The 21,693-nt window shown below is 32.4% G+C and overlaps 1 protein-coding gene across 1 annotated transcript in view; it reads left to right on the top strand.

Moving 5' to 3' along the window:
* tox2 (TOX high mobility group box family member 2) overlaps positions 1–21,279 on the top strand; it is a 126,243-nt gene extending 104,964 nt beyond the window's left edge. The window contains 6 exon segments of the mRNA XM_058778247.1: positions 1,806–2,036; positions 10,597–10,677; positions 15,483–15,557; positions 15,560–15,868; positions 17,573–17,709; positions 18,841–21,279. Coding sequence (XP_058634230.1) covers positions 1,806–2,036; positions 10,597–10,677; positions 15,483–15,557; positions 15,560–15,868; positions 17,573–17,709; positions 18,841–18,883 — 876 coding nt within the window. The 3' untranslated portion in view covers positions 18,884–21,279.
* Positions 21,280–21,693: the final 414 nt, after the last annotated feature.

Here is a 21,693-nt window from a genome sequence, read left to right as displayed (position 1 = left end):
TCCTCTGGAATGTGCCTTGCACTCATGGATGGCATATGTGTGTTTGTTTGCGCTTTATTAAATTCAATGTATATAAATCTAAAGCATTTAATGGCTGGATTTCAGTCTCTTTCCAGAATGCATGTGCTGCTTTTTAGCTTGTGTTTTTGTCTGTGTGCATTTGACATATGTTTTGTATAATCATGCATGTGAACGTGTGCTTTTGCGTGCATTAATTGAATCCTTTAGTTTAGAAATATGCAGCTGTGCACATATAAGGGACGTGTGTGAGCATATGGAAAACATACATAGAGTCATGCACTTACTAGTGAATAAAACTCTTCATCATGTTACTGTAATGCATGCAAACACAAAACAACACAAAGAATGAACATTGCATTCTCAGTGCTGCCACAAGTGGCGCTGTAGCAGCATTGACAGGTAGTGCACTATACTACATACTCAACATATTCACTGTACAAAAGAGAAAAAAAATGGACTGACAACATGTTTGGACTTGATTAAAATCAAAACCTCACTCTGTATTTTGTTGCACAAATGTCATGACAGATTTGCGAGACACATACAATATGCTCACATTAATATTTTTAGAATGGAATTTGATTAATTCACACTGACAGCTTCATTTTGGACATGCAAAAGTTTTTTTTCTGTGTTGATGTATTTCCATTTAGAAATTCAGGGTTTTTCTGGCGATCATTTCATTGAAATGAAATTTGGACACACCACTATAAGCATAACGATGTTAAGAAATATTTCATATCAGTTAACATTTTATTTTTATTTATTTATTTTATTTTTGAGTTTCAGTTTTAGTTAACGCTAATCCTCGTCAAAGAAAGCCGCATCTTTTAAGAAAGTAAATGGAGTTTTTCATTTCATGTTGACTTTACGACACATTTTGGCTCTGGTTAATGACTCTAATATTGTTTTATGTGATGATGATCATGTAAATCACATGTAAAGTCAGACGTGTATGGAGATTATACAGCGGTCTGTTTTAATGGAGCATCAGCCAGCCTTTCATGCTACATTTCCTCTCTTCAAATTAGTTTTTTTTTTTTTTTTTGCTACATTGAAAATGCTGATGAGAGAGAATGATGTTATCTAACCATCAAGTTCTGCCCTAGAAACCTCTTTCACTCATTTGCTTTAACTCTTCTATGTTTTCAGTCCTGTTAAAGACAAAGATGTATTGTTCCTTTGTTTCTTACCACCACTCTTTCTATCCTCATTTCCACCAGTTTAAATAATGCAATTGTATTTCTTGATTTTAAATGCACAGCGGTTTTAGATGAAGAAACGTGTATTAGTGCACATCAGACATGAGATGATGCAGCACTGATTCAAATGGGATATTAACAACGTCTGCTGGACTCTCTGCATTAAGAAATCAATTTCAGCCGCAATGTTTCAGAGCTCTGAAGAGAGTCCGTGAGCTGTCAGAGTAGATTACGGCACCGTCGCTTGACTGAAAGCATTCTGGAATTCAGTGCATCCCATTTTTATTTCATGATGTTTGCAGATAAAAGACAACCCACATTTGCATAGCCAAACATGCATATGACTGGAACAGCAGTGCATGTTGGGAGACGCAGGCTGTGGGTGTAGACGCACTCGAAGAACTCTTAGATATCAACAAACTACACATGCATTTAGTATTTCATTTTCATACTCTGCTCTGAACTAGAATGACTTCCAGCACTGATTTGTAGTCACAATGTGAAACGTATTTGTTGAATTGCATGTCTTGTTGAGGCAAATAAATGCATCTTCACTCATTTAATTTCTCTCTTCTCTTTCAGATCACAGGAGAGAAGCGACCCTGCTCTGACATGATGAAGCCCAAGCCCAAACCTCAGAAGAAGAAGAAGAAGAAGGACCCCAACGAGCCGCAGAAGCCCGTCTCAGCCTACGCACTCTTCTTCAGGGACACTCAAGCCGCCATCAAGGGCCAAAACCCCAACGCCACCTTCGGAGACGTCTCCAAGATCGTGGCCTCCATGTGGGACAGTCTGGGAGAGGAACAGAAACAAGTGAGTGGATTCAGAAGTTGCTCTTTTATTGCTCAGGAGTCTCAGTTATACAGCATTTCATTGAAGTACCAGCTTTTTCTGAGATGTTTGTAGATCGAAACAAAATTACGGAAGAATTGGATGGACAGTTGGACGGATGGATGGATGGATGGATGGATGGATGTTGGATGGACAGATAATTGGATAGTTGGATGGTTGGGTGGATGGATGGATGGATGGATGGATGATTGATAGATAGGTACATAGATAGAGAGGGAAAAAGAAATAAAGAGATGGCTGGATGGATAGATGGATGGAGAGAGAGATAGATAGATAGATAGATAGATAGATAGATAGATAGATAGATAGATAGATAGATAGATAGATAGATAGATAGATAGATAGATAGATAGATAGATAGATAGATAGATAGATAGATAGAGATGGATGAATGAATGAATAGAGAGAGAGAGAGATGGATGGATGGATGGATGGATTGATGGATGGTTCATAGATAGGTAGACAGATAGAGAGGGGAAAAGAAAGAAAGAGATAGATGGATGGATGGGTGGATGGGAGGATGGATAGAGAGAGATCGATAGATAGATAGATAAATGGAGAGAGAGAAAGAAAGGGATGGATGGATGGATGATAGAGATGGATGAATAGATAGATAGATAGATAGATAGAGAAAGAAAGGGATGGATGGATGGATGATAGATGGATGATTGATAGATAGGTAGATGGATATCGAGAGAGAGATAAAGAAAGAGATGGATGGATGGATGGATGGATAGATTAACGTTTTAAATGTCTTTACTGTCAATTTAATGCATCCTTATTAAAAAAAAAAAAGAACAGATTTCTTTCAGAAAGCCCAACCTTTTGAACAGTAGTGTATATAAATAGTTGATTTGATTTGTAATCAGCTGATTTGTGTCGAGTGATTCTTTAGTATGTATGATGTGCATGGGAACATGTGTGTGTGTTTGTGTCAGTAATGAGGTTTGTATACAGTATGCTCGACTGAAGGGTACGTGTGTGTGTGTGTGTGTGTGTGTGGGGCCGCTGTATTTTTAGCATATCCTCCATAACACACGGCTGCGATTGCATGTCAAATAAGAGCACCTGCCTCGGTGACAGAGTGCGGCGCGTTCACCCTCACCGACTGATATTTCTCTCGCTCGCCTTTCTTCTTCTTCTGAGAGCTGCTGTGTCCTTTTATTTGCAGTTAATTTTTGCCTCCTTCACTCTCCCCTCTTCACCATGAATCTTCATTTTGCCGCTGACACCCTTGAATGTGAATTCCTCATTTCCCGGGCTCTTTTTATTTATATCTGTTGCCTGGTGATTCGATCATGCTGAGAATACGAGATTAGCCATCACCCGGCGCCCTTCAATTCCCCTCAAGGACATCTGCTCTCCCAAATCTTATTGTTTGTGCATTTTAACCCTTCGGCGGCTGGAAGAAACATAGGCTCCGTTTGGTTTGTTTCCTAGCATAATAAGGCTCGTCCTTGGCGTCTGTTTGTCGTTTTTATTTATCTGGGATAACAAGGTGACTTTTGGGATGGTTCCTCTGTGACTCGACTCCGCACACATCTGTTCTGTATGAGGTCATGAGGACCGTGTCCCCGAGGTGCGTTTCATTCACTGATTAGCGCTGGTTATGTCATCTTTCGCTGAGATCATCACCTGCTACTGACGTGTAGAAAGTTCAGCTTTCAGTGCACGTTTGGCTCTGTTTCAATCCCTAGTGAGCTGCCTACTTAGACAGCATGTGTTTGCGTGAGGCTGCTCCAAAACTCTGTTTGACCAATATTTATGTGTGAGATGTGTTTTCAGATCAGTCATTCGGGCATGATTCCTATACTGTTAATAAATAAAGAATTTTGGAGTACGTGGTACAAGAAAATATGATTTTAGTCTACTTCAAGTGTGTTACTTTCCATTTTATTGTAATTATTTGTGTAATTTACTTTCTGAGTGAAAATGGATTCAAAGTAAATCTCACACAATTTTTTTTTCTTTAATGTTTCTTTACATTTTACTCGTAATCAAGGGAAGCTAAGGCAACATTTTATTTTTTAATTTACTAACACTTTCTGATAATTAAAAAAATTAAGTAAATCCTACACTAAAAATATTTATTTTAAAAATATTTAAATTTTATTTTTACTTTATTTCTCTTTTTTTTCTTGTGTTATTTGCCATTTTATTGTAATAATTTGGGAGTGAAAATGGTTTCAAAGTAAATCATACACCATTTTCTTTATACTTTTTTTATAATTTACTCTTAAGGTCATATTCAGTGAGTTTTAGTGCTTATAATCAATGAAAGCTGGGCAAAATTATTTTATTTTATATCTTTTATTTTATTTTTTATTATTTTATTTATTTTTTATTTATGTCATTTTCTGTTTTATTGTAATTTGTCAAATTTACTTTGAAACAATTTCAAAGTAAATCATATGCTAAAAACATTTTCATTTTATTATTTTTATTAAAATTTTACTTTATTTAATTTTTTATTTAATGTGTTATTCATGTTATTACGTAAGTGAAAAATGTTTTCAAAGTAAATGTGACATAACATTTTTTCAATCTTTATTTTTTACTCTAAGGCCATATTCGATGATCTTGGAAAACAAGTGCAATATTATATTTCCCGTCCTCAGAGCTCAGTATTGTGTGAAGAACCGTGCTGCAGAAGAGCCGCTCTGATAGGGCCATTAGTGGAAGATTGATAGGCCTCTGCTCCAATAGATGACTGTCATTTCTTTTAGTGATGGCCCCGACCTGTCAGTCATGTGAATGATGAATATGTTAAATGATGGAGAACCGCGGTGACTGAACAGGCATAATTCCAGCCGCCCTCTCAACCGCAGGCAATAAGCCCTCGTTCCCTAACATTTATTTACTGGTTAGAGAAGATCCAGAACTCCAGTCACACCCGCTTCATTAAGGATAGGGTAGATACTACTAGATAGATATACAAACAAACTTCTTCTTATGTCTTTGTATAGCTTTTATTTCATTTTGTTTTATTTTATTAATTATTTTAATGTTACTTAGATTTTTTTTTTAACTTTTTTTTATTTATTATTTTATCTTATTATTTTAATATTATTTATAATAATTATTATTATTATTATTATTATTAGATATTTTCTGTTTTTTCTTTTACTTTAGTATTTGTTTGTATTCATTATTTTATCTTATTATTTTAATATTATTAATAATTATTTTCATTTTTAGATTTTCTTTTTTGGGGTACTTTTTACTGTAGTATTTTATTTTATTCATTATTTTATCTTATTATTTTAATATTATTAACAATTATTGTCATTTTTAGATATTTTTATTTTTACTTTTTAAATGTATTATTTTATTTTATTTTATTGATTATTGTATCTTATTATTTTAATATTATTTATAATTATTATTATTATTATTATTATTATTAGATATTTTCTGTTTTTTCTTTTACTTTAGTATTTTATTTTATTCATTATTTTATCTTATTATTTTAATATTATTAACAATTATTGTCATTTTTAGATATTTTTATTTTTACTTTTTAAATGTATTATTTTATTTTATTTGATTGATTATTGTATCTTATTATTTTAATATTATTTATAATTATTTTCATTTTTATATATTGTCATTTTTACTTTTTAATTTAGTGTTTTATTTAATTTATTATTTTAATATTATTTATAATTATTTACATGTTTAAGATATTTTCTCTTTTTTTTTTTTACTTTTCCCTCTATTTTGTGTAAATCTCAAAAACATGTCCAGATATATTTCACACATATTGCACACTTCATATTTAATTAAAAATTAAGAAAATAAAAAGAAATATATATATATATATATATATATATATATATATATATATATATATATATATATATATTATTTACATGTTATTAAAAGTATTAAAAGTAGTATTTAGATATCATCCACTGTAAAAATGATTTTTCAAAGTTGTAAATAAAATAAAATAAAGATATTGGAGTGTTTAATTTTTTTTTTTCAGTGTGGAAGCACTGCATGTTGATTTAATTCATGCTGATTTAAATAAAAATAGTTAAATTCTTAAATTTTTACAAAGAATTAACAAACAAACTCAAACTCAAATGTAACCAAGTGCATCATAGTTATAAAACTTTGGGATGTCATGTGACCTGGGCATGTTTTCATGAGATTCATGCATGTTTTTGTGCTTCATATGTCTTTGTGTATAATGATCTTGTTCTCTTGTTCTCCATTGGGAACGTCACAAGTCAGCCTCATTAATTATGAAGCTTTTCTCTTCTGAAGAGTCTGTCTTGTGTTGTTTCTCCTCCTGAACGCATCGAGCCATTCTTCAGATTCACTCAGAGACACAAATGAAGCGTTGCATCCTGATTCTCTGTGAAATGTCTCTCTTTCCCCTCCGGCTTTACGCCTGTTCCCCGTGTCAGAGGGTCTCGCCAGTTATTGTCTTCCATAATTAAGCGGTTATCAAACAAGAACATTTCATTAAGGTACAATTACAGCTAATTCTGCGGGGGGCGAGTGGCCCGGCGCTCCGTTACTCCTAATTCATAGCGACCTGCTCCCTCTCTGACGGCTTCAATTGCTAATGAATCCGCTCACTTTGGAATAATTAGAAATCCTTAGGCATGGTAATTTATTTAAGAGCTGCTGTCGTTAGGGCCACTCATTAGTGGAGGTTAAATTAATTTGAAACCAAAGCTGCTGGGAGCTCCTCGGGAGTTCATTACTACAAAAAGCGACGCCACCTCGTTCAATATTTAACCATCGCCACGCAAGGTCACAAACTCACTGAAGGCATTATTTTTGTTTTGTTGATTAAATGTTGCTTTAAATCAACTTCTCAGTAAGGTTCAAGCATGCTGACGGATCAACAGTTACTGTCGTAATAAAAAACCTGAACTGGCGTCTCACGAATCAACTATAAAAGAAGAAACTACAAGAAGCTAGGGCAACATTTTATTTTATTTTATTTTATTTTATTTTATTTTATTTTATTTTATTTTATTTTATTTTATTTTATTTTATTTTATTTTATTTTATTTTATTTTATTTTATTTTATTTTATTTTATTTTATTTTATTTTATTTTATTTTATTTTATTTTATTTTATTTTATTTTATTGTGTGTCATTTGCTGTAATAATTTGTAAACATTTACTAGCAATTTCTGAGTGATTTTTACTACTTTACTACATTTTTACATTCTGTTATTTTATTTTATTTTTATTTTTTATGTTGTGTTATTTTCTGTTTTATTATAATAATTTTTGAAATTTACTAGTAATTTCTATGTGAACATTTTGAAGTAAATCCTACACTAAAACATATAGTTAAATGTTATTGAATTTTATTATTTTCACTTAATTTGTACTTTATTTCGTTTGTATTATTTTGTGTCATTTGCTGTTTTGTAAATTGAGAAATTTGCTAACAATTTCTGAGTGATTTTTTATAGTAAATCCTAGACTAAAAGCACATTTTACTACTTTACTACTTTTTAAAATTATTTTATTTTGTTTTACTTTTTATTTAATTTTACATATTTTTATTTTGTGTTATTTGCTGTAATAATTTATAAATATTTACTAGCAATTTCTGAGTGATTTTTACTACTTTACTACTTTTTTACATTCTATTTGTATTTTTTTATGTTGTGTTATTTTCTGTTTTATTATAATAATTTGTGAAATTTACTAGTAATTTCTATGTGAACATTTTGAAGTAAATCCAACGCTAAAACACATAGTTAAATTTTATTGAATTTTATTATTTTCATTTCATTTTTACTTTATTTCATTTGTATTCTTTTGTGTCATTTGCTGTTTTGTAAATTGAGAAATTTGCTAACAATTTCTGAGTGATTTTTTTAAGTAAATCCTAGACTAAAAGCACATTTGACTACTTTACTACTTTTTTTAAATTATTGTATTTTATTTCATTACATTTTTTGTACTTTAGTTCATGTAACTTTTGTGTCACTGATACTGAGAAATGTGAATTACTTAAAATGCATAAAAACCCATGTTAGACCAAAAGAATCCCAACATACTAGTAGTTGTCTTAATAATTTGAGCAATAATGCTGAAGTGTTAAAGGTTCATGAGTTCCCAGCATGCATTGCAGCATGAATAAATAATGCAGAATTATTTACATTTAGCAAATGAACAATACCAGCTTGACAAAGCAGTGTTACTTTAAGACAGTCAACCAAACCAGTTTTCAACTAGATGTACTGTACATCGAAGAGGGCGTTAAACAGTTGTTGCTGTTCATTTGTTGCTGTTCATTGGTTTTGAGGCCAGATTGTGTTTGTATTCTCAATCCATCCGTGTGTTTGCTTGCTGAGAGTGTTGTATGAATATGTGCAGTTGTGCACATTTCATTAATGTGTTGTTCCAGCTGTAGCTGTAGAAGTTCATGATTATTTACTGATTAGAGCAGCTTCAGAGCTCCAGTCATAATCGCTTCATTAAGGACCAGTTTTATTTTTATTTTTATTTTTATTTTTATTTTTATTTTTATTTTTATTTTTATTTTTATTTTTATTTTTATTTTTATTTTTATTTTTATTTTTATTTTTATTTTTATTTTTATTTTTATTTTTATTTTTATTTTTATTTTTATTTTTATTTTTATTTTTATTTTTATTTTTATTTTTAAATAGATTAACCGATACATTTATTTATTTATTATAATATTCTTATACTATTGATGTATGTAAAAATAATTACATCATAAAAATGTATTATTTATTTATTTTTTATTTATAAAATTTTTTTTGCATTGTGACATTATTATAATGAAAATGTGGCACATTTCCCCCCTAAATTCCCATTGCTGTAATGGGACAACATGGATATATTATTTAAATTATATTGAAAGTAGAAGTATCCTAAACTCTAAAGGAGACAAGGAAGCGTTCGTGCTGTTTATGAGACAGAATTGAGATATTCAGGAGATATCATTTGTATTTTTTCTTCCTATGGGACCGCAGCCGTATTCATCTTGTTAAGTCACATTGCTTTTTCTCTTCAGTTTCTCGGCTCGTGATTTGGCGTTGTCGTCTGGATGTGTCTGGAAGCAGCGTGACGTATGCTGTCACCGCTTTAAAGCGTGTTTGCCCTCATCAGCTGAAATCATTCTGATGTCCGTCCCAGTTTCACAGGGAATTGGCTGCACTTGTTGCCAAAAAGAAATGGAAACTGTGATTCTGGGATGGTGAAATGATTGACAAGCAATTACATTAGCCTGCATTGCATTCATTCACTTTGTTTGCATAGACTGCAGTAAATTCAGTCTTTCTCTTCCACAACCCCCAGCCTTTTCTTTCCTCTCTTTTTGTGCTGTTTCTTTGATGTACACTTAGAATTCTGTCTGGTTTTCTAATGGCCTCCTCAATGTGAACCCAGCAAGAGTGATTTTGTTTGAAGCATAAAGTTAATTTACTTCCATTATGACAGCTGCATTTACAGTCACATGCAAAATGCAACATGCACTGTAAAACATGATTTTCTTGGTAATTATGCTTAAAAAAAAAAAGAAAAAAAAATATCTGTGAGGTCAACTGAAAAAAGAAAAAGCTGAAGTGTTAAAATGGCTAAAACTAAAACTGAAATATAAATGAAATAAAATATAAATATAATTTTAATTATATAATATAGTATAAAAAACGAATAGTAACATGACAAAAGCACATTAAAAATGACTAAAATGCAATATGCAACATGCAATACATGGTAAATAATGATTTTCTTGCTCAGTATTTATGCTTAAAACAAGAAAAATTATCTGTCAATGGGTTCAGCAAAATAAACTGAATTCAAAGGGAAAACTAGTTTTTGTTTTGTTTTTTTGAGAGCATTGGCAGATATTTTGTTAGATATATGTTAGGTTTAAACGCACTTAATTTTCAGAAATGACAATATCTGATGTTATTTAGTTTCTCAAGTAAATGCATCTTGATTTAAAAATGTTTATTCCAGGTTTCTTATAGTTATCTTAATCTAAAACTGGAACTGAAAATAAATGATAATAATAATAATAATAATAATTGGTTACTTGAAATAAAACAAACATTAACTGAAATAAAATAATAAAATACTTATATATTTTAATAAAATAAAATATGTAAAATGAATAATCTTCAATGCAAAATGCAACATTTCTCATTTTAATTTAGTTTACCTTGAAGTACTAAAAGAACTAAAACCAAAATTGAAATAAAAATTATATAGATGTATATTTAAAATGATAAATAATCGAAATAATACTGAAATAACACTGATTTGTAAATAAGATAAAAACACTGAGCAAGATTTTTTTTTCTCTCTCCACTGAGACAGTAAAGACCTGAGGACTAGATTTTAGGTGGTAAGTTTAGGCTAAACTAGCGTGTATGTTTCAGATGCATGGGGTTGAAAGCTGTTGACATGGCACTGACCAGGTGCAAAGCGAAGGTTAACTGTTCATATTCCAGCATTACGTGTGTGTGTGTGTGTGTTTATTCACAGTTGTGTTTGGTCTCCTCGCAGGCATACAAACGGAAAACAGAAGCAGCAAAGAAGGAGTACCTAAAGGCCCTGGCAGCGTACCGAGCCAGCCTGGTTTCCAAGGTAACGACCGGGTTCACGTCTGTGATATCTGTGGGTCAGCGCTGATGTTGGGGGGAACATTAGACTAAAGATTTCAGCTCAGTCTCATGGGAAGAGTGTGTACTGCTGTGTGTGTACAGATCAGACGAAATATGAAGACTCTCTCATTATTCACTCATCTTCATGCCAGGCCTTCATATGACTCAGTATAAGAAATATAGAGCATATAAACTACTTTAATGGTGTTTTTTGAGGCCAGTGTTGTAATTGTCAACTAAAACTAAAGATAAAACTATTAAAACTATTAAAATTTAAATAAATATTAGATAAAAACTGTTGCATTAGTATGTTGCATATAACATGTTGAAGTATTAAAATGACTAAAACGGAAACAGATATAAAAGCTAAATAGAAACATTAAAAGTATATAAAAATTATAATAATATAAAAGTGATTCAATCACATAAAATTACTAAAAGTTAAACTAAAATAAAATCGAATTTTTATTTTTTATTTAAATGTGATTTAAAGTGATAGTTCAGCCAAAAACATTAAGATTCTCTCATTATTTATTTATTAAATTTCCTCATAAAACCCTTTTTTTTATTGAAATTGAATTAAAGAAATTTTGAGACCAGTGTTATTATTATTAGCTAAAATTATTAAGCTAAAATTATTAAAAATCAGTTTTAATAGATAGATAGATCTTGGCAAACTAAAACTAGGCAGAAATTTTAAAAAGTAATAAAAATGACAACAAAATTACTAAAAATTAAACTAAAATTAAATCTGAAAATATAAAAATGTTTTTAATGTGTTTTAAAGTGATAGTTCAGGCAAAATATGAAGAATTTGTCATTATTTACTCACTTTCATGTCAGTCCATAATATGACATATATAGAGATTTTAAAGATTTTATTATGGTGTTTTTTGTTTGTTTGTTTTGTTTTTTTGGGAACAGTGTTGTTATTTAAAAAAAATAATAATAATTTAAATAAAATAAATTAAAATAAGATTGAAAAAAAATGAAAAACTAAGTGCTTTAGCAACTGAGATGAAATTAAAAACTGAAACAGATATAAATTAAACCTAAACATAAAAATGATAATACCAAAAAAAAAAAAAAAATGTAATCTGAAAATATTAAAATAAAAGCTATTTAAATTCAAATACTATAACAGCATATACAGAATCGAAAAATAACACTGTGACAGATATGATCAATATTCACTGATTTTGCATAGATTCTTCAAAAATTCTCCTCAGTTAAGCAGGTTTGGAGTGAAATGAGAGTGAATAAATGATGACAGATACTTCATTTCTGTGTGAACTGATCCTTCAGATGCTCATTCTTCATTCTGTTGGCACGCTCGTGTACACAGTCCCAAAAATAGCATCATTAGCTCAAACCTTATACATAATTGTGTCAGTGATATTCATCTCTGTCATGTTTCTGTGGTCACTAACTGTTGTTGTAATCTATTAGATTGCACCGCCTGCGCGATCCATAAATCGATGGCAAACTCGCGAAAGCCGTTTGACAGATTCAAATGAGCAGAAATCAGCACGATCTGTCGTTTCATCGCATTCGTTCATCTGCATAATAAAACGCAGCGATTTCAAACCGCTAATTTTACATTCATTGTTTCTCTTTTGAAAAACGCAAATTGCATTTTCATGCTAAACACTCTCTCTCCTTTTCCATACCTCGCTCTCGGAGCTCCTTGGCCCAAAACAAGAGCGCTGATTAAGCCGTGAATACAGTATTCATCAACCTCGGAGGCTTTTATTAAACGCCTTTCTCGTCCTTCATTGCGTATAATTAAATATTTCGTCAAAATCTGTTTTTGCCAGATGCTTTGATTGATGTGTTCGTATACTCTCATGCATTGAAAAGGAGGAAAATATGATGGAAAAAAAACGATCAAATCCACAGCTCAAAACTTGAAACATACACTCATGAAAAGAGGGTGACTCTTTTTAGTTCTAAATGAGGTTTTTAGGCACTTTTTTGTTGGGATGAAGAGCATATTTGAGACTAAAGCATGAGAAGAATCGGTGGGAAATGTGAAGTTTGAGAGTGTTTAAACTCACGCACCTGCTGCTATTTTATAATGCGATGCATTACTGTCTAGTAGTTTTTAGATAAATATGGGTTTGTGTTTGAGTAAAACTACATTTTCTGACATTATATTTTTAAAATCGGCATAATAAGTCATAATAAGAGTCTTAAAGGGACAGTTACTTCTGTCATTATATTTACTAATCCTCAACTTGTTTCAAACCTGGATGAGTTTCTAAAAGAAGATATTTTGAAGAATGTGCAACCAAATGTTTTCTGGTACCCATTGACTTCCATAGTATTTTATTTTTTATTTTTTTCCATACTATGGAAGTCAATGGGTACCAGAAAACATTTGGTTGCATATTCTTCAAAATAGCTTTTTTTGTGTTTAACAGAAGAAAGAAACTCATACAGGTTTAGTAGTGAGTACATGATTGCTAAAGTTGGTGTTGTTTAGAGTTTGTGTGAAATATGAGGTGGTTAATGGCACCATCAATAACAGTCTCTTTTGAAAGCGATCATATGGAGCGTGATGATGTACGTTCCGGACCTGGACAATCTCCACTTGTTTAATTTAAAGAGAGCTGTTTGAAAACGTCCGAAGCAGATGTGCTCGCTCAAACAGCGCTGGCTTTCCCATTTGGTTTCTTTGCGAACGCGGATTCGTCCCTCGATCTTTTCATGTTGATCAGTTATTCTGCTCGATATATACGAGGCGTTATGAAGGTGACAGCTGATGAACACGAGCGACTGGCCATCACGCGCTGACATTTGAAATATATATTGCCATTTGCGATGCATGCTCCCGTGTAAAACAATAATGAAACAATGCTCTGCTGTAAGCGCACGCTCTCAGCTTGACAAATCACAGAGAGATGCTTTTGTGCGATTGCTGACAGTTTTCCCTCTCGCTCTTCTAAATACTGATGCTTCTGCATGTGTTTCATGAGTTTGTTGCATTACCTCCTCAAGGACAATGCTCATGTACAGTATGCTTCATTTAATGAAATGGTTCTAAAATTCATCAGAAGAAATAAAAATAGATGGGAATGTGTCATTGGATTGAGATCTCTGGCTTTTGTTTGCAGACTTTGGATCTTGGCAAATCTGAGCACAGCTTGAGATGCCTTTCTTAATTGCCGTCCTTCATTGCATATAATTCAATATTTCATTGAAATCTGTTTTTGTCATATGCTTTTATTGATGTGTTCATATACTCTAATGCATTGAAAAGTAAGAAAATACGATGGAAGGAATTAGTCTAACTATCAAATCCACATAATTTTCACATCGTTTTCTCCTAAATGAAGAAATAAAAATAGATGCGGTTGACTCATTTGATCAGAAATGTTTGAGTTAAATGCATACTTTTTCTCAGGAGAAGCATCTGAGAAGTACAGTAGGAGACTTTATTTTGCAAAAGAGATTAAGGAGATCTCATTTCTCATTTCCATTCAAGTTTTTCTCAAATCATGCAGGAAAACATGATTGTTAAAGTTTTGGAGTCTGCGCCAAGTTTATACAGAAAATGTAAAAACACAAACAATTTTTGCTCAGAAATGGCTAATAAATTTCACAATTAATTACAACGAAACAGAATTAAACATGCAGTTTTGAAGTACAATGATTGAAATATAGTATTTTCTTGTTTCTCCAGTAATCTTTTATTTTATTATTATATATAGTTTTTTTTACAGGTACTTAAAACTTAAAATTGTATTTTTATTTTTTACTGTGTACTCCATGTAAATTTCACCCTCAAATTCTACTAAATTCTTAATGACAATATTATATCAACTTATATCTATCAAATCCATGTTGTTTTCATGGCTCTAAGAGGTTGCATCTCTTCGGTCATGAATGAGTTTTTCATGCACTTTTTTTGTTGGGAGGATGAAGAGCGTCTATTTGAGACTAAAGCAGAAGAAGAATTAGCGGGGAAATATGAAGTCTGAGAGTGTTTAAAATCATGCACCTGCTGCTATTTTATACTAGTATTTATATAAACATGCATAAATTAGTTCTGGGCAATGCTTAATCACAGTTAATCGCATCCAACATAAAAGTTTGGTAACACTTTATTTTAAGGTGTCCTTGTTACGCGTTACATGAACTTACTATTAAAATAACAATAAGTTATGCATAATTACATGCAAGTAACCCTAAGCCAAACCCTAACCATATAAAAGTTCAAAGTTTTTAAGTTTTATTGTTGTGATTATTTTTTTATGATTATTTTACTTCCTTTTATGTAAAGCACTTTGAATTACCATTGTGTATGAAATGTGCTATATAAATAAACTCGTCTTGCCTTGCCTATAGTAAGTACATGTAGTTCATTAATATTACTCAGCACTTAAATGTATAATTACACTGTAACAAGGACACCTTAAAATACATTTTTTGTGTGCGTAATATGTGTGTGTGTGTACTATGTATATTTATTATGTATATATAAATACACCCACATGCATGTATATATTTAAGAAAAATATGTTATGTTTATATATTAAATATATTTATATATAATATCAATTATATGAATATAAATATATACATGAAAATATTTTCAAAATATATACTGTATGTGTGTCTTTATATATATATATATATATATATACATAATAAATATACACAGTATACACACGTATATTATATAAACAAAAACTTTTATATTTTTGATGTGATTAATCGTGATTAATCATTGCCCAACACTACCATAAATATAACGTGCATGTTCTCTGTCTTCCTCTCTGTCAGACCTACAGTGACCCGGTGGAGAGCAAAAGCTCCCAGTCTAGTCAGCCGTCATCACACATGATGCCCCCCAACGCCCCCTGTACAGCGTCCCGCCCCAGCCCTCCTCCCCATACCTGGGTCCCAGCCCCTTCCCTCTCTCGGACCTCCAGAGCTACGCAGCGGGGGCTCCCAGACACGGCCTGCCCCGTTCGGCCATGCTGCCCGCGCTCAGTGCCTCCCCCCCAGCGTCCTTCCAGATCAGCCCTCCCCTCCACCAGCAGCTCTCTCTGCACCAGGGCTCCCTCCTCAACCAGCCAATCCGCATGCAGCAGGTCCAGTCGCAGCCAATCATCTCTCACCAGATGGGCCTCCAGGCTCCGCTGCACTCCCCACCCCCAGGACAGCAGGTTAGCATGCATGCTGGGAAACACCACACGTGGTTTTGTTTATGGGGTGCGACTGGAACGGCACACTGCCACTGAATACTGTGCATTGAAATTTGCTTAAATGTGACCCTGGACCACAAAACCAGTCATAAGGGTCAATTTTTCAAAATTGAGATTTATACATCATCTGAAAGCTGAATGAATAAGCTTTCCATTGATGTATGGTTTGTTAGGATAGGACAATATTTGACCGAGATATTTGAAAATCTGGAATCTGAGGGTGCAAAAAAATCCAAATGTTGAGAAAATCGCCTTTAAAGTTGTCCAAATGAAGTTCTTAGCAATGCATATTACTAATCAAAAATGAAGTTTTGATTTACGGTAGGAAATTTACAAAATATCTTCATGGAACATGAACTTTATTTATATCCTACACTGTAAAACGTGATAAGTTGACTTAACTTAAAAAAATTGAGCAAACCCGTTGCCTTAAAATTATTAAGTCTATAATATATATTTTTTTAAAGTTAAGTGAACTTGACAGTTCACTTAACTTATTTTTTTTTTAATTATCATTTATTTAAAAATTTTAAGGCAACAGGTTTCCTCAATTTTTTTAAGTTAAGTCAACTTATCACTTTTTACAGTGTAATGATTTTTGGCATAAAAGAAAAAATGATCATTCTGACCCATGCAATGTATTGTTGGCTATTGCTACAAATATACCCCGTGCTACTTAAGACTGCTTTTGTGCTCCAGGGTCACAAATGTGCAACTGTACAACTGTATCCTATAATGCAATGCGCTCAACTTGACCTTCCATTTCCAGTGTTCATTTGATTTTCTAAATGCAAATGCCATTGTTTTTTCCAGAAATGATAACTGGACGTCATTTCCTCATTTAAACATGAGGTTGCATACTACTGTCTGGCTCTTTACTGTTATTGTTGCATAGTGTGTCACATACTATATTTTTTTTTAAATAAGCAGTATACAATGCAAACTCGATGTATGCAATAAACAGTACTACAGTGTTTAATTGTAAACAACCCTAGAAAAGTTTATTGTTGCATAGGAAAAAAAAGATTGTAGTATGTAATGCACAGTATGCAGTGAATATAACTTTAGAAATAAAGTGTAATTTTTGTCAATTAAAAACTTATTTTTTATGTGGAAAACCAATGAAACACACAGTATTTACCCCCTGGTTTTTGTTTAAGACAGTAATAGCGGTGATCAGAGTTTTAGCAGGAACTAATCTTGAACTAAATTAAGTTGGAAAAGGACAGGTCAACTTAGCAGTTGCAGTGTGAGGTGAAATGAGATGAAGTGAGAACTGGGGTGGAGGATGTGTTGTTTTGGAGGTGTTGTCTTTGTTAGAAGACGCCGTGTGAAGTGAATAGGTCTGATTTTCCAAAGCACCATCAGTGTTTAGCACCTCCCTGCAGTGAAGCAATGAAAGAGAACATTTTATCAGCTGTGAGAAAACGAGAAGTGAGAAACAAATTATAGGTTTAATTCTTAGAATGCATTTTAATTTTTTTTTTAAATAGCATGCTTTACATTTTTGGAATTTGTTTATAATTTCAGTTTCGGATATTAAGTGTATAATTTAGGGCCTCACACTTGCATTGCATTGGCCAAGCATTCATGTTTGCATACTTGCATATGTTTCTGGCCTAAAAATGCTAATAATATACTGTATGTGTGTTCTCTTTCTCCCAGGGATTCTCTCACTTACAGTCCGAGTATCAGAAGAGCGTGGGGGGGTCTCAGTCTCCAGGGGCTCCAAACCCAGCGGGCCAGAATCCCGACTGGGACAGCGAATACTGCAACCGGGAATGCGGCGGAAACCACTGCAGGTAAACAGTGTGTTTGTTACGATGTAAACTGTGCTTGTCCCACGAGACGTTTGTCATAGTATCAGGGGACTCGTGCAGGCAGCATGTGTGGTTTCAGAGCAGTGCAGCATGAATTATTTATTGTGTAATATAACAATGCAATGCAAAAATACACATACAATAACAAAGTTAAAAGACTAGTACACCCAAAAATGAAAATTCTGTCATTATTTATTCAACCTCATGTCATTCCAAACCTGTATGACTTTCTTTCTTATGTGGAATACAAAAGTAGATATTTAGCCGAATGTTCACACTGCTCTAAAGTATTGACAAAAAACATGCATGACTGCAGTCCATATAGTTTTTTCAGTGTTGTAAAGTCATAAGATAGATCTGAAGAAAACTTTGAGTGAAAACAGTGCACAAGTGTTATGGATTACTGTAATCCTTTTTATTTTTTTCTCAAATTACATTTTATTTCCATTTTATATCCATTTTTTCCATAAAATTTTTTTCATTTTTCTGGACTCCATTTAATGGTTAAATCAGTACAATTTAACATCAATTTATTAAAAGTTTACCATTTTTAGGGCCCTATGAATTTTTTTTTTTTTTCATTCATTCTGTGTTTTCTGTTATTTTTTTCTGGATTCCATTTTAATGGTTAATTAATAATAAAAAAGCATTTCTAATTTATAAAAATAACTTAATTTATTCAGTTTTTTACAAAGAATATTCACAATAATATTCACAGACAATAGTCCGTGTCGTGATTTAAGTGTACTGACCCTCCTTTAATTTATTCATCCAAAATTTGAGAAATTCCACGACATTCCGTGTTGTACAGTAAATTCCATTTTTATGACTGGATTCTGCACTTCCGTATGCGTTTTCTTCATCACAGCCCTAGTATTGATGTTACGATGTTGAAGCTTTTTTTTTGGTTGCTCAGACATTTTGCCCAAGATCTTTATATTTGTTCAACGGATTGGTTTGAATTTTGGTGTGGAGTGACATGAGGGTGAGTCAATAATGACACAATTGTCGTTTTTGGCTGAAAATTTTCTCAAGAGAACTTTTGGAGTTTTTTTAAAAACGTTTGTTTATTAACGTTTTCCTTACGCTCATTTGTTTCTCATTGTTTCACAGTGGCAGTATGATAGGCAGGGATAAGCCACTCTACCTCACTTGAAGCAAAACAAGGAGAACGGAAAGAGAAAAGAAGAAACAACACCAGGGAGTCCCCCGCACCTCTTCACCCTTCCCAGACATCATCAGTTTCCCTCAGTGTCATTTTTCATTCGTTTTTAGAAGGATGTGTGTGTTTACGCGTTCTGAAGACTACTAGTGATCCTTTCATTTTTGCCAAGCACTTAAAAATGTACAGGCCTCTCCGCCAGAGACCTCAGAGAGCACTCACCCCGTCTCTGAATAAACTTAAAAGAAAACAACAAAAAAAGATGTATATAACAAAAACGAAAAGGAAAAAAAATAAAGCAAACTACCATTAAACTGGCCCTCAGGGCAAATGAGCTTTAACTAAAACAGAGGAAAACTCTCCTCGTAGTTTCTCAGTTACTTTCCCTCTGGTCTCATTTTTATTATTATTTTTTTTGTTTGTTTTTGTTTTGCTGTTGTACTTTTATTTATTTCCTGCTTGCAACATTGCGCTTCTTTTGGCCAACAGGTCCTTTACTTTAGAGAAAATACTCTTCTGAGGGCGATACGTTGCTGTTCAGCTAATGCTCTGTGAATTTTAGGCAAAAAAAGATAGACAAGAAAAAAGAAATACACAAATGGAAAAATTGATAAATACAACTTCTTTTTGTAATTTTAAAGACCCGTGTAGGTCTTTGTTGATCTGTCACAGTGTGATTGTAAATATCACTTTTTTGGGGGTCAAATTGGGAAGATGAAGTCCAGATATTTTTTCTTCTTTAATATGACTTATAATTCATTGATTTGTATTTTAAATGGTATTTTGTGAATGCGTGCCGGTATGAATGAGTGTGTGTGAGTGTATTTGTGCGTTGTGTAACTGAACAGCCTGTGCAGGTGATATCAGAAGAGTGTTTCCACACGTACACAATCTTGCATTAAAATCTGTGCTCACTGGTGTGATTTCCCAAAAAAAAAAGATTTATGGCAAAAATCATGACAGACTGCATGACCTGGCTCTCCATTTAGGCTCCCCGAATTCATCAGAGCCTCATTTTTGATTTTGAAGCAGGACTCCTGCACGACTGTATGGAAGTTTGTTTCCACCACTGAATACAAAATAATAATTGTGACTTTCTCTTTCTAAAAACTTGTTATTCTTACTTTCATCTCAGAATTGCGAGATACAGTTCTGAGAAAAAGTCTGAAGTGCAAGAAATAAAGTCTGAATTGCGAGATATAAACTCACAATTGTGAGAGAAAAAAGTCCGAATTGCAAGAAAAAAGTCAGAATTGTGCAATAGTAACTCAATTGCAAGATATAAACTTGCGAGTTTATACTATCACACAACTCTACGAAAAAAGTCAGAATTGTGAGATAAAAAGTCTAAATTACTTTTTTTTTATTCAGTGGCGGAAATGGGCTTCCATAACTCTGAGATCGCAAATGTATAGTTTTACGAAGAGTGTTCACAGCCAAAATTGTGAGGTGATTTGTCGATTTACTCTCAGGTTCTACATGCGACGTATAGAAGCGTAAATGTTCCAGATTCAGGTCAAAGGCCAGAAACATACTTCACGCAAGTACGCAGAAGTGAACGCTTGGCTGACACGTTGCAAGCGCAGTTTCCAAATGTTTGTGCCATTAATCCTTATTATTCAGCAAGATTCTCTTCGGTTTATGTTAATATCGCCACTTGTGGCAACACAGATAATGCACCGCATTTCACGTTTGTGTGCTTGCATAGAGTTTGTTTCAAGCCTGAAGCAGTAGTTCTGTTGAAACCCGGGTCATTTCTTTTGCCTGGTCTTGACTGACGTTAAATCCACCAATATAACATGTAAAGGTGAACTATAATGTTCTCAATGTGAGATAATACAGCACACAGTAAAACAACAGTGGGTCTATAGTTTTCTAGTAGCTTTTGCTAGATGTTCTATTGTGTTGATCTCATCTTTAAGTTTTGTGGGAAAAAATTAAATACATTTTATCATTTAGTCGAACATTTTATTTGAATCTTTTTTTCTACTGTAGCATACTATTTTTAGTTGAATAAAAAGAATAACTTCTAAGACATTTAATTTGTGTACAAACCTGCCAATTGTAGTTATTTTATTTGTAAAGTCAGCAATGATAATTATTTTAAAATAATTGTTATCAACAAGTTGCCCATCAGTTAATATTTAATAATGTTTAACAGGTTTCTATTTATGAACAAAATGAGATCAATTTTGCTTATAACTACAATATTTGAATTCTATTGTTTTTTTTGTTTTTGTTTTTTTGTTTTTTGATTATGATGATGATGATGATGATGATGACAATTGCTTTTATTTTTTATTTTTACTTTTTGAATGCTGGTTTTTTTCTTTCCTTGCCAGCCAGGTCATTTTGTGTCACTATGCCTTTTGTTTCATTTTGTCCGTAATAAAAACGTTAAATGAGATGTTTGTGGTTGGGATTTTTTAAAATGTACACTAAGTGTTAATATCAACCACTTCCGCAATGAGTTTGTCCTTTCAGTGTGGAATAAAATGATTCAACAAAATGAAAAGATTCCGACAACAGGACTTGGTAACCCTGGAAAAGACAACAAAAATACAACAAACAATACAAAAATACAATATAAATAAAAAAATAATAAAAATAAGACAAAATTATAAATTTACAAAAATTTACAAAATTATAAATTACTATACCATTATTATACAAATTACTATACATTACTATACAATTTGTATACTGTTACTATACAAAATTATAAATTATATTACAAATTTGTGGTCAAAATGTGCTCAATTGTCATAAAAAATATTTAAAAAATGCAAATCCATCTGTGTGTC

This window comes from Onychostoma macrolepis, chromosome 06 (genome assembly GCF_012432095.1).
Source record: "Onychostoma macrolepis isolate SWU-2019 chromosome 06, ASM1243209v1, whole genome shotgun sequence".
In the NCBI taxonomy this organism is placed as follows: Eukaryota; Metazoa; Chordata; class Actinopteri; order Cypriniformes; family Cyprinidae; genus Onychostoma; species Onychostoma macrolepis.
This window is presented reverse-complemented; position numbering and strand designations above follow the sequence as displayed.